This window comes from Sebastes umbrosus, chromosome 19, assembly GCF_015220745.1.
Source record: "Sebastes umbrosus isolate fSebUmb1 chromosome 19, fSebUmb1.pri, whole genome shotgun sequence".
NCBI lineage: Eukaryota > Metazoa > Chordata > Actinopteri > Perciformes > Sebastidae > Sebastes > Sebastes umbrosus.
This window is the reverse complement of record NC_051287.1, coordinates 2,932,128-2,945,264: the sequence shown is the minus strand read 5'-3', so window position 1 is coordinate 2,945,264 and position 13,137 is coordinate 2,932,128. Positions and strand designations below refer to the sequence as shown.

Genomic DNA, 13,137 nt, shown 5'->3' with positions numbered 1-13,137 from the left:
CTTCAAAGCCACCAGACTCCATTCACAAAAACAGTAATTTCACCTCGCAGAACGCGGGAATATACATACAACGCCACTTCAAAACTTCAAAAACATAAAAGAACGCAGATGGACTCGCCCTTTAAATGATTGACCACTAATTAGTTAAGTGTGGAGCGGATGAGGGGAAACAGAAAAAGAAAGGAACAAGGTGAGTGTGAGGAATCGTAAGCGGAGACAGGTAAATCAAATAAATAAAATAGTAAAGATACTTTATAGAAGTCTGGCTCCCGGAGATAACACGGCCGACTGGATTAATTTCCTGCCGGTGTTTCTGTTTCGCTGCTGTGATTTAAGACTGTTTACTCTCTCAGCCTTCAGCTCGCTCCGTCACAGCGTTTCCTTCCAGGCTAATGAAGCAGCAGCTGCTCTATCTTCATGGTGTCCTCTCTCGCTGGTCTGATCAACCGATCTTCAACCACAAATGAGTTTTTGTCGTCCCTTGTTGCATCCACTGACACCTCAACACGCGTGCTTTACTGGGCTTCTTCTACTCTACATATCCATTATAAATAGCGCTGGAAGGGCCTTTGGGTTGTGTAACGCAGAACCTTTCCAGCTTTAATTAATGTGTCAGTGGTTATTTCCACTGGATATTAATTTAATAGCTTTCTCCGTTTGCTAATTTTGGCTTTTATTGCCAGGTTGGGTGTTTTAATCATGATCTGCTCGGAGGGTTGAGGTTTTATAACCGGCTGCTGCTTGTTTAGTTCATCAGAATTAGATCTCCTCTGATGGATCACCTTTCAGTCTCATTTAGAGGTCTTTCTTGTTTCTATTTGGAACGTATTTTCAGATATAAATATCATTTTTTAATCAGGTAATGTCATTGAATTAAGTTATGGAGAGAATAACAAATATATTTGTCAAATCTTTAGTGTTCCAAACCACAATAAAAAAGACAAAAAGACCCAGGAAAATCAATATCTTTTGACTTTTTATGGTTATTATTCACATTTTTTGATTATTCCAACATTTTCAAGGTCATTATTTTCAGGGTTATCCTATTTTTTTTAGTTAATTACCAACTTTTTCAGCATTATCACTGACTTTTCAGGATTAATTCCAACATTTTCAGGGGTTTTTTCTGACTTTTCATGGTTATCCTTTACTTTGTACTTTTTCAGCGCTGTCCCTGACTTTTCAGGATTATTACCAAATTTTCCAGGGTTATCACTGACTTTTCAGGGAAATCTTTAACCTTTTTTTATCCCTGATTTTTAAACCAATTTCTCAATTTAATTTTTTTTTAATTTTTTAGGATTACTAACCATTACTTTTTAAAGTTATTCTCAATTTTGGAAGATTTTTTATGGTAATCTTTTACTTATTAAGTTAGTTTTCACAACATTTTAAGATTCACAATGACTTTTCAGGGTTATTTCTGACTTTTCATTGCTGTCCTTTACCTTTTAGAGTTATTCTCATCTTCTCAGCAGTAGCCCTGATTTGTCAGGATTATTCCCAATTTAAGGTTATCATGGACTATTGAAGGTTATTCACCTTCCTTACTTTACAGGATTTCTCTCGACTTTTCAGATTACAGCATCCCCACATTTTGATGACTATTGTTGACTTTTTAGGCTTATTCTTTTTTAATTGTCAGCCCTGATTTTTCTGAATTATTTCCATTTTTTTTTAAGATTATTGCCAATTTTTCATGGTAAATCCTGACTTTTAAACTGTATCCTTCACTTTTTATTGTGATTACCATTTTTCTTTTACTGTTATTTCTGATTTTGTAGGATTATTCCACTCATGCTTATCCTTGAACTTTCAACATGATTTCACACTTTTCATGGATATCGTTTACGTTTACGAGTTATTCTCATTTTTTTTCATTTAACCCTCACTTTTCAGGATCATTCCCACATGTTTATAGTTATTCCTGATTTATCAGGATTATTATTATTTTTCCAGGGTTGACACTGACTTTTCAAGAATATCAATTCGCATCATTTCAGCATTATTCCTGATGTTTTAGGGGGCAACAGTGAAACTTGACTGACAGATAAAGAGGAAGAGAAACAGTCAAAAAAGAGTGCAAACACACAGACAGAGAGACACCATGTGCCATACCTACCCACGTCGTGTATGAAGCGTTCGATCTTGGACTGCATGCCCCAGTATCTGAACTCCACTTTGCAGAGCTTGTAGGCGCACATGACGGCGCTTTCAGCCGGATCCTGGTTGATCTCCTCGATCCAGTCGTCTGACAGCGGACCCCGTTTGGTTTTCACTGACTGATACAGTTTGGGGTCTTCTTCCACCAGGTACTCGTGAGGAGGGATGTAGTCCTTCACGATGTCTATGGGGTCTGTGAGGGGGAACAAATGATTATGAGTCACACTGATGTGAGCAGCAGGTATGAGCAGAACAGATGTCACGACATCCTGACTGAACACCTGTCTCAAAGATGTGTGTGTGTTTTATGCAATAACTCCCTGCAGGGAACGCGTCTGCACATTTCTCCTGCACCCCAGCAAGTTTTAGTATTCAGAGACTCAACACTCCCTCAGTCTGGATCCCTCCACGTCACACTGTCTGCACTTTCACTGCACATAACGCTGAGGAGCTTTGACTTTACAGTGAAATAACAGTCCAGTCTGGGAGTTTCCATAATGGTATGGAGTGTGTATTCTTGTGTGCATGACTCACCTACAGTCCTCTGTCTCTTCTCAGCAGAAGACATATTGAAGACGTCCACTTGGTTTCCAGTATCTGGTTTATAATACGTCTCGATGTCTATTGAGAATTTCTCTACAAAGGGACAGGTATACCTGAGAAAAAAAGAGAGAAACAGTTGTTTAGAAGTGGGGATGTGTCTTTGTTTTTATTATTATTACAGTGGAACCCGCTTATAGTGATCAAACGGCTTGGGACAGAATCATTCCTATACAATTAGTCCACTTACAGTGTTCATTTTGGGTCTTTTCATTCGTAATAGCATATGGAAAAAAAATCTTAAACTACAGTAATTCAATATAGAGGTTGTTTTTTTTAAACTTTACTCCCTTGATAGTTACTTCGCCTGGCGGCTTTACGGTAATCCGTCTGCGTTCCAGCTTGCTACTTGAGGCTGGTGCTGCGTGCACGTTGAAATTATGACGTGAAAAAGAAAGTTATTTTCTCTCAATGAAATGAAATGCAGCAGCGAAACTTGGTGTTCCTACAGGCTACCTTATAAGAAAAACAATGTGCACGTTGGAAAGCACCCGTGGTTGACGCCGCCCTCGTCAAGTGGATTGATAATGCCCGGTCACATAATGCCCCCTGAAAGGGACACTTTGCTGGTCCGCAACCGGCTCTGCAGCCACCGCAGCGTGAGCAGCACATACAGACAAACGTCCATCTGCATGCATCGCCTGCGCTGCAGTGACAGAGAACCGGCCGAAAAGTGTAACATCTTTTGTTGCTGCCAGATACTCCCGTGTTCTGCAAGCTAAAATTACTGTTTTTGTAGATGGAGTCTGGTGGCTTTGAAGAGTGCATAGATAACAGCTACAGTACCCCGTCAGAAAGAGCTGTCTGACAACAAGATAAAGAGGTGAAAATATTCTAAATATAGCGCACACTTTAACTGATATTGATTATTTTTAGGTGTCTAAAATCCGTTTTCCTGCCGCCGTCCACAGCAGTATGTTGCTTTGCTTCCTGCTGGTACTCCTGTCTGCTTCTCCAAACTGAGTTACTGTATGTAACGTTAATACACTGACTATAAGGATGTGTATACTATACATGTAGCAGCGTCATCATGCAGAAACCTACCTCAGGTCACGTTTAGAAGGGCATTTTGATGCTAAAACATACGTATTTTGACCAAAATGTAAATGTTTGTATTTGAATACATCAGTAACACCACTGTGAAGCTACAGAATGATATAAAAACCTTAAACAAAACAAAAAATAAATGGACCTGCCCTTTAAATACTTGAAGGAAAACACCATGCTGTGACAATTTGGTCTATTAATCCACAAATTGAGTCATCTGGAGGATGTAAAAGAAGTTGATTATTCAGCTGAAATTGTTCCAAATAATAAAATGGCTCCATCACAAAGTGTTATTTCATTAATTTATGAATCTAGAAACCATAAAATAAAAACCATTAGCAACATTTTATGAATTCAGTCTTTCTGCCTAAAATCACTTTATGTAATGTTTCCTTAAGTGTTAACAAATGTTTTAGCACACAGATTATTTTAGTGTCTTGTGTAATATCTTCACGTCCAGATGATTCATCATGTTTAATAACGGGTGCGTGGCGCGGCGGTCTCACCGGGTTCGTGTATAGGGGTAGGCGTTCCAGGACTCCTCCTCCACTCGGAGGGCAGCTTGAGGCAGGATGGCACAGAACCAGGACGGGATGTGTTTGCCGATGTGGTAGACCTTGTGTGTGTACTGACCCGAGCCTCCGGGGCCGTCCTCGTAAGGCTTGTTCTCCAGGATCTCCACGCCGCTGCCCTCGCCACAGCTCTCCTCTCGGCTCTTTTTCTGCAAGATGACAAGAAGAAGGAAGGAGGAGGGGATGCTTAGATTCATCATAGAGTTTGGAGGATGATGCATTTCCAGAACATAAAATACAAGAGCTAAAGTGTAAAGAATTGATTAAACGGTGTGTTTTTATGCTCAAACGTGAGCTGTAATGTCCAAAGCTTGTCCTGAGTGGAGAGTTTAGGGTAACTTTAGTGAAATTAATATGAATTTTGATGCTACATTGGCCACCGTTTGCATTGTAAACTGCATACAGGAAAGCTTGCCAAAGACATCAGTAGAAACAGGCGGCCTACTGTAGATGAATGTAGCAACATTTTTATAATCTCTCACATTGTTTAGAGATATTTTTGTGAGTAAATCAAACTTGAAACTGCAAAAGTGGGCCAACCCAAGCAGCCTCATCCACACACATCCTCCCTCCTTTCCTTTAACTCCAAATTAAACCCCTGAGACCTTTACACAGCGCTCCTGTCTCTCATTACACAGCGCTCCTGTCTCTCGTTCGGGTCGTGTCCAACCATGTGAAACCCCTCACAGAGCCGGATGGATGATGCAGCAGAAGCAAAGTGATGAGCTGGAAAGAAAAAAGCTGCCACACGATAAAAAAAAAATAGAAGAAACTGCTTTTCTTTTGATTCTTTCAGGCACATCTTCCAAATTCCTCCACATCTCACTTTGCTTCTTATTCTCCTCTCCTTCTGCGCTAAATAATCCAAACTCTGTTTAATTTTTACTGATGAGTTCAGGACTTGAATGAAGCTCTTTAAAGTTGGACTCACTGCGTAGAGGAGGTTAAATCAGTGTTTCTCTCTCTAATAAAAGTCAGCAGATGGTTGAACCCCACAGATCCTGTAACACTGAGCTGTGTATTAAGCTCCACAGAGAGAGACGTGGATTACAGCATCAGTTTATAAACACACTACATCTCCTTAAGGCGCTCTGCATTTAGACCGTTACCTATGGAGTCACAGGAGGGACATAATAAAGAATACATCTGTCAAAGAAATAAAAGAATAAATAAATAAATAAAAAAAATTGGAAATATAAAGAAAAAAAATAAAAGAATAAATAAGTAAACAATAAAATGTGGAAATATAAAGAGAAATAAATAAAAGAATTAATAAGTTAACTAAAAATGTGGAAATATAAAGATAAATAAATAAAATAATATATAAGTAAATAAAATGTGGAAATATAAAAAGGAATAAATAAAAGAATAAATAAGTAAATAAAAACATTGCGCGTGCTGTGTGCTGCTTTTCTTATGTTTTATATCCTTGTAAATTAAATATTTTTGCTGGGAAATTTTGATGGCAATTGTAAACTTTTTTCACATTTTATAGCCATTTTATGGTCAATTCATTGATGTATTAATCAATAATTAAAATAATTATGAGCCCTAAACATCCGTTAATACCTCATTCATCTAATGCATATCTCAAACAACACATAAACTTCAATTCTAATCAATAGGTTTGATTAGTGTTTGTTTGCTTTCTGTTCATTAACATACAGTTCCTCTCTGTGTATATAGCATAGTGTGCTAGTGGTGCATATTTCCAGACAAATGTGCAATTAATCAAATCACTACAAATGAATTACTAGGGATGCACCGGTTTCTCCTGATACTTAAACTCAGGTAGAAATACAGATCCGATATAAGTTCCCTCTTTTTCCCCAAATTCATAATCTACATCCTTCACAGCGGGGAACTCATCGGGATCAACTCCAACTGCTGCAGAACTTTTTTAAGAGGCACTAAGTAATAGGAAGTCATTATTCCCGTACGAGCCAACGTACACTTTGCTGCCAGTTATGTTCCGTATTGATTTTAAAATTTTACTGATCACTTTAAAAGCATTAAATGGCTTTGCTCCAAAGTATACAGTATGATGGATTTATTGACCCGTTATGTGTCTGGGAGTTCCCGGAGATCGGCGGATGCAGCTCTGCTGGTTGTTTCTAGATCCCGGCTTGTGACCAAAGGTGATTTTGCTGTTAGATAGATAATAGATAATAAAGTTTATTATTATTATGTTGTTGTTGTTATTTGTTGAGGGTCTGGGGTCAGCTTTAAGCAGCCTTGATACACACTGAAGACGCAGCATCCAGGTGCTTCAACCCAACGTCACAACCATGATGCAATATAAATTACCTACTGTGATGTAGAGGAGTTTTAATCAATTAATTAGATCTTAAATCTTTGTTTGCATGAGCTGCTAAGCTTTAATCTTGTTGCTTAGTCAGTGAGATGACTGTACTGTACATATACTGTATTCTGCTGTCAAACTGATGATTGAAAAGCTGTTTTATTACTTTCATTGTAGCGCGCCACGGGGTCGAGGAACGGCGCTACGCAAATACAAATCACAGCGATCATTATTAACAGCAGAAGTGGGATGCTCGGGGTCAAGAATGAGAGCTCAGATTGAACGCGGAGCTGTCTCTCCTGAAGACTTTAGGGAGGTGATATCAGTAATGAAGGTCAGAGGAGGCAAACAGCTGGAAAATTGCTGTAATCTAGCAGGTAATGTAATTTAGGTGAGGAGCTAAGGGCCTTAAATTACCCTCCACGCGTCTGCCGCAGTACAGAGCATAGAGGACCTGTTAATGACAGCTACAGAGTCCACTAGACAGCATTTCTCTTTAAGGAGGTTTATGAATCTTTATGAAACGATAATCCAACTTTGTTGAAGAGAGTTAAAGATATTCTCTTTCACAAGTCAGCAGTTTTAGTACATCCTCGTGGTAGTGTAACCTTCAATTCCCTCTCCGCTGCTTTACTCAAAAACAATGTGCAAACAATAGTGGAAGCTTCTCTAAACCTGAGGGTGCTGCGTCTGCTGCTGAGGTGTGTGTTTTCTGGTGTTTGGCTGTCTCCAAAATCACACACACACAATCGTTGAGGCCTAAAAGAAGCCAACAAGACTGAAGGGTAGCAGCTCTGTGAGGCTGGACTCAGATACACAGCGGTGCTTCGAGCTGAATGCTAACGTCAGCGTGCAAACATGCTCACAGTGACGAATAAATCAGATTACCAAATGGACATGAATGTCTTCACAAAATTTCAATCCATCCAATAGTTGTTGAGACATTTCTCTTAACCCTCTGGTTGTCCTCGGGTCAGATTTGACCCGTTTTCAAACTTCATTATATCATAAATATGGATTTCTTTAATCTAATTGACCCAAAATAACATAGATGGTTGCCTACTCAAAACAATATTCTGGCTAAAAGTTTACATATACCAGTATGTGATAATACATCAACATTATGTTCCTCTGATAATAACTTTGGTCAAAATAATTCACAATATCTGCTTTTTTTTTAGGTAGAATTTCACGGAAATTAGGTTTATTAACCTAAATTTCGCCCCCAAAAAGTGTAATAATTAGGAATCAAGTTGGCCAAAAAGGTGTAACACAGAATTGGGTGATAGTTTATGCTGTTTGTTTTATAAAAAGTCAAACCAGACCGGTATCATTTTGACCCTGGAAGACAAAAGTTGCATGGTCGACGCGAAGACAACAGGAGGATTAGAAACATACGTGTCAACCCCGTGGTGGAGCGGCAAAGCGTGTAATAGACCCGTCTGTCCACTGGAAGTACCAAGAACTCCTGGTAACACTTTAGTTTACAGGTCTGTGTTTTCCGAATAATTTCCCCCCAAAAATTCCTCAGAAGTTTCCTGGAAAGAACTCTGTAATTAGGTACTAATCATAGAGAAAAAAGAGTGTTCAAAAACAATTAATTAACTCTTAAACAGACATATAATTCAACATATGTAAAGAATGGACTTATTTCTTCCTGGATTTATTACCCATCGGCTGCTATTTACAATAATTTGTGCAATAATTCAGCTGTGCAATACACTGTCAATAATACTGCATTTATACTGCACATTTTCTCAGCATTTTGTATTTACTTATTTGCACTGTGGTTATATGTTATACATTGCACGTCTTAATGCAAATATTTTTACATATTTCTTATATTCTCATTTCTAATTTGATTACTTATATTTCTTTACATATTTTGTGTTTATACTGTAGCATTATGTACATAATTTACATGTTACATACTCCTTTATTTCTATTTTTCTTGTCTTTCTTTATGTTTATATAACAGCAACTGTAACGCTCAATAAAGTATTTCTGGTTCTGATAACGTTATCAATAATAAATTAATAATGAATCAATATTTATTAGGGTTTAAATGGAGCTTTTTCTGTAATTAGTACCATGCAACATTAGTTATTTCCAGGAATCTTACTAGGCAATCATTGGGAAATTATTTAAGGAAAATACAGACCCATAAAGTAAAAAGTTACCGAAGTCGTCCTAAGCAGTGATGTGATGTGAGAGACCATGAGTAAGAAATCTTAATAGTGTAGAGAAAACAATATAGCAGAGAGGGAGAAGAAGGTAAGAATAGCTGACAGGAAAAAGAAAAACGAGAAGAAGAAGTGAAAGAAAACCGACCCCGCGTACAATTTGAGAAGTGCTACGAGCTTTGTGTGAGCAGACACTCTGTGGAATTATAATGGGCCTGGCGTTGCTGAGGGTCTCGGTTCTGCCGGGCTGAGCTGTCCCTGAATAATTTATGTGACACCGCAAGGTTAGCATAAACCAACCAGGGGTACACAGCTCCGCTCCTCAGGCGTCCCACGCACAGTCCTTCTGGAGCAACAAGAACCTCATGCATCAAACGACGTCATCACCGGCTGCTCACACACATCTCATACATCCCCCCCGACATTAACCGTCACGCCATTTATCACATTCTGAGCTCGCTGTTCAACTCATGCATCAAACTGTCAGTTCAGTGGTTAAATAAAACACACATGCAATGAGAATACACACACTGTGACAACAAGTGAAGAAATATAATATTTCACTTAAAGGGACTGTTTGTAACTTTTTAAGCGTATAAATGTACCGGGTCGGGACACATGCGCTCGAATTGTAATAATTTTGGTGATCCTCTGACTTTTCCTCTAGCGGGTTCATTTTTAATTTGTCCACTACTTTGGTTTATGACTAAACACCTGGAAAACGTATGACATTCCCATCAGCCTCCGCTGTACTTTGTGTTTACTGCTAATTAACAAATGTCAGCATGTTAACACGCTAAAATAAGATGGTGAACAATATACCTGCTAAAGATCAGCATGTCAACATTGTCATTGTGAGCATGCCGGCATGTTGTTTTGCATTTAGTTCAAAGCGCCGCCGAGCCTAAAAACAGCGTCTCATAGAGCCGCGAGCTTGTCTGTGTGGCTGTGACCTCAGCTTTAAGAGATGTGAAACACAATAACAGGAACACGTGTACAATCTGTGTGATGTAATCCAATAAATTCCACTTTGGCAAAGTTTAAGATGATTTCCTTTGTGTTGAGTGTTGATGTAACCCTTGGGTCGAAACTGTACTGAAATATTTCAGGTTCAGTAATAAGCCTTGGATTACGTATACTTATTGTAAATAAATGGGGAAGTGGGAGGTCTGGAAGTTCCAAATTCTGAATCATATTTTTGGTCTTTCTGGTTTATTTTTGACGTCCCCTCTGGTTCAATATAGGTTAAAGGTATAAGGCTGGTGATACTCCATGTTTTCGTTATTGTCAACAAATCCCATGAAAAGACCAACATATGTTAAAGGGAATCATAAATGCTTGTTAACAGCGACACCTGTGGCCGTTGCGTCAACGAAAGTCAGCGTCCTGTTGCTCGCGCTTGTGCTCGCTCTACATAGACATGAACGAGCATCTCTCAACACAGTGAGGCAACACACGTCAGCTAAAAGCACAATATCACTCTATATTTCAGCTGCTTGGCAGTAATGTTAGCTGACCAGACGAAGGTCTCTCCATGAATCAATGCTGATCCTAGTGTTGGCTTTTCCTGCCTCAGCCTCCCGACCGCGGCCGGAGGGAACGGGGGAGACACCGAAGTTTTGGTCTGAGACGATAACGTTTCTCTCTGCGGTGCCCCGTCACTTCACAAGACACGGGAAACCTCTGTTGGTCTGGAGGAGCTGCAGCAGTTATTTCTGCACAAACGTCCACTGAACATTCACTAGATATTCTCAGAGCTAAACTAACTCTTCTGCAGTGTGTTACTTTCCCAAAGTGAAGTTTTACTTTCCCCTACTCAATTTGTTTTATTTATTAGCAGTTATCAAATATTTCTTTGCTGCCACGCAAGCGAGATGCTGTCGGCTCATTACGGCACTCCAGCGACGTTTATCGGAAACTTATAATTGAAACGTTTGCTCTGTCTTCACACTCCGCCATTTTCTCAAAAGTGTCCGTTCGGTGCTGTGCATGTGCAACTTTCAACAGAGATGAGACGGAAATAAGATGGCTCACTCCTTAGCTACTTCCATCATCAGCTCCAGAAAAAAAACATGCGTTTAATTATTTTTTTACCACTCGACCAATCTTCACCGGCGGCCGCCATGTCTTTGCGCCTTAATACAGCTAGTGACGCGAGTGACGTAGGATGCGCGCTCGCATATGTGCGCTCGTGTGTGGCTGAAGTCTCTGCTCCTCTGTCTGCTTGTCTTCAATGACACAGCGTGCGCGTTCTCGCGTTCTCGCTCCACCTCTAGACGTGAACGCGCGCTCACTCCACACTGCAGAAGAGTTAGTTTAGCTCTGAGAATATCTAGTGAATGCACAGTGGACATTTGTGCAGAAATAACTGCTGCAGCTCCTCCAGACCAACAGAGGTTTCCCATGTCTTGTGAAGTGACTGGGCTCCGCAGAGAGAAACGTTATCGTCTCCGACCAAAACTCTGGTGTCTCCCTGCGGGGGCAGTCGGGAGGCGATAATGTTTCTCTTCCTGCTTCAGAGCCCCGGCACTGACGCTGAAGCAGGAAAAGCCAACACTAGGATCAGCATTGATTCATGGAGAGACCTCCGTCTGGTCAGCTAACATTACTGCTAAGCAGCTGAAATATAGAGTGATATTGTGCTTTTAGCTGACGTGTGTCGCCTCACTGTTTTGAGCGATGCTCCTTCATGTCTATGTAGAGCGAGCAAGCGCGAGCCCGACGCTGATTTTCGTTGATTTCACAGCCACAGGTGTCGCTGTTAACAAGCATTTCTGAAAGTTACAAATAGTCCCTTTAAAAGGAGTATCATACATTCATTTTTCATCTCACTGATTTGAATCATCCCATATTTGAATCATTTGTACTGCATACGAGTGATGCGTGTAACTTAAAGTGTACCCAGTAATCTAGAGCTAGACATTGTGTTGTCATGGTAACGCCGACTGCACCATCATGTCTGTCCTCCCTCCCTTCCTCCGCCTCGTCTCTCTCTTTCTCTCTCTCTCTCTCTCTCTCCGCCCATATCACAAACAAATGATGCCATGCTGCTGCTGATGTCACCAGTTACCATGGCAACCGGCACTCAGCTGTGACGCTGAGCGGGAGGAGGAGGGGTCCAGCAGTGTGTGTGTGTGTGTAATAATGTGCATCACTGAAGCTGATATTCAGGAGCTTACTTTTCACCATTTGGTGGTTTGGTTTCATATACTGTATCTTTATAATCTATACATGTTATCATCCTGATTGTCTATACTGTTATTCTATTATGTTGATCTATCTATTTCCTGTCTGTCCATCTCAGGAGAGGGATCCCTCCTTAGTTGCTCTTCCTAAGGTTTTTTTCCTTGTATTTTGGAGAGTTTTTCTCAGGATAGAGGGTGTCATAGACGACGGCATATTAGGGCCATTGTAGGGAAAAAATAACAATAACTGAGCCAGGGGAGGGGGGTAATATTCGGAGGAAAAAACTCAGAATTTACGAGATTAAAGTTGTAAATTTTTAGAAAGAAACTTGAATATTCTCTGAGATTATATAATCATAAATCTGCGATGCTCTTTCAATAATCTGAGATGTTATAAATTTGTTATCAAACACACTTAAATGCTTCCTTTTCTTTGATTTATAGCTAAAAAGTTACTTTTCTGCATTTATTCGCTAAACAAAATTCACTTCTTCCTCATCTTTTTTCAGTGGATTTTTTTTTTGGATGTGTGAATTGTGCACAAAATTATTAAACGAAACACAATGCACTGGCATACGGAGCACCATCTGGTCTGCAGAGCAACACCACCGCCCGTGTGACCCTTTGACCATGTTCTTCAGCGCTCTTGTTCTGGTACAGTGTGACACGATGACACTTTAAACTCCTGACCTCCACCCTCACCCCCCCGCCGTCACACACTAAACCTGAACTCCAAAGAAAACACTCCAGACTTCCTTGTACTTCATTAACAAACCAGACTTCCCTCATTAGATCCTTTAATTTAAGATAATATAAATTACAGTGGGGGAAAAAAGAGCACTCACCTGGATCATGTAGAGCTGAGCGATGCGGTACTCCTCCACGCTCATCGGCATGGGGATGCGATACTCCTTGATCAGCATGGTTGTGCTTGATTTGGGCCGACTCGGTGTGTGTGTGTGTGTCCAGATTGTAAGAGGGGTAGACGCTCCTCTCGGTCGGCTTCGCTAGCCGAGCAGCATGTTCAAACGGCGAGGATGGGAGTCATCGTTATTCACACCTGAGAGAGGAGACAACAAAACAAA

At 40.2% G+C, this 13,137-nt stretch overlaps 1 protein-coding gene across 6 annotated transcripts in view; it reads right to left on the bottom strand.

Annotated features, from left to right (window-relative positions):
* LOC119478479 (membrane-associated phosphatidylinositol transfer protein 2-like) overlaps positions 1-13,137 on the bottom strand; it is a 55,552-nt gene that overhangs the window by 17,505 nt on the left and 24,910 nt on the right. For all 6 annotated transcript variants that reach the window (XM_037753251.1, XM_037753256.1, XM_037753254.1 and 3 more), the window contains 4 exons: positions 12,898-13,112; positions 4,317-4,531; positions 2,698-2,819; positions 2,123-2,356 (listed from right to left, as the gene is read on the bottom strand). In XM_037753251.1, the coding sequence (XP_037609179.1) occupies positions 2,123-2,356; positions 2,698-2,819; positions 4,317-4,531; positions 12,898-12,975 (649 nt within the window). In that variant the 5' untranslated portion in view covers positions 12,976-13,112. The remainder of the gene's footprint in view (positions 1-2,122; positions 2,357-2,697; positions 2,820-4,316; positions 4,532-12,897; positions 13,113-13,137) is intronic.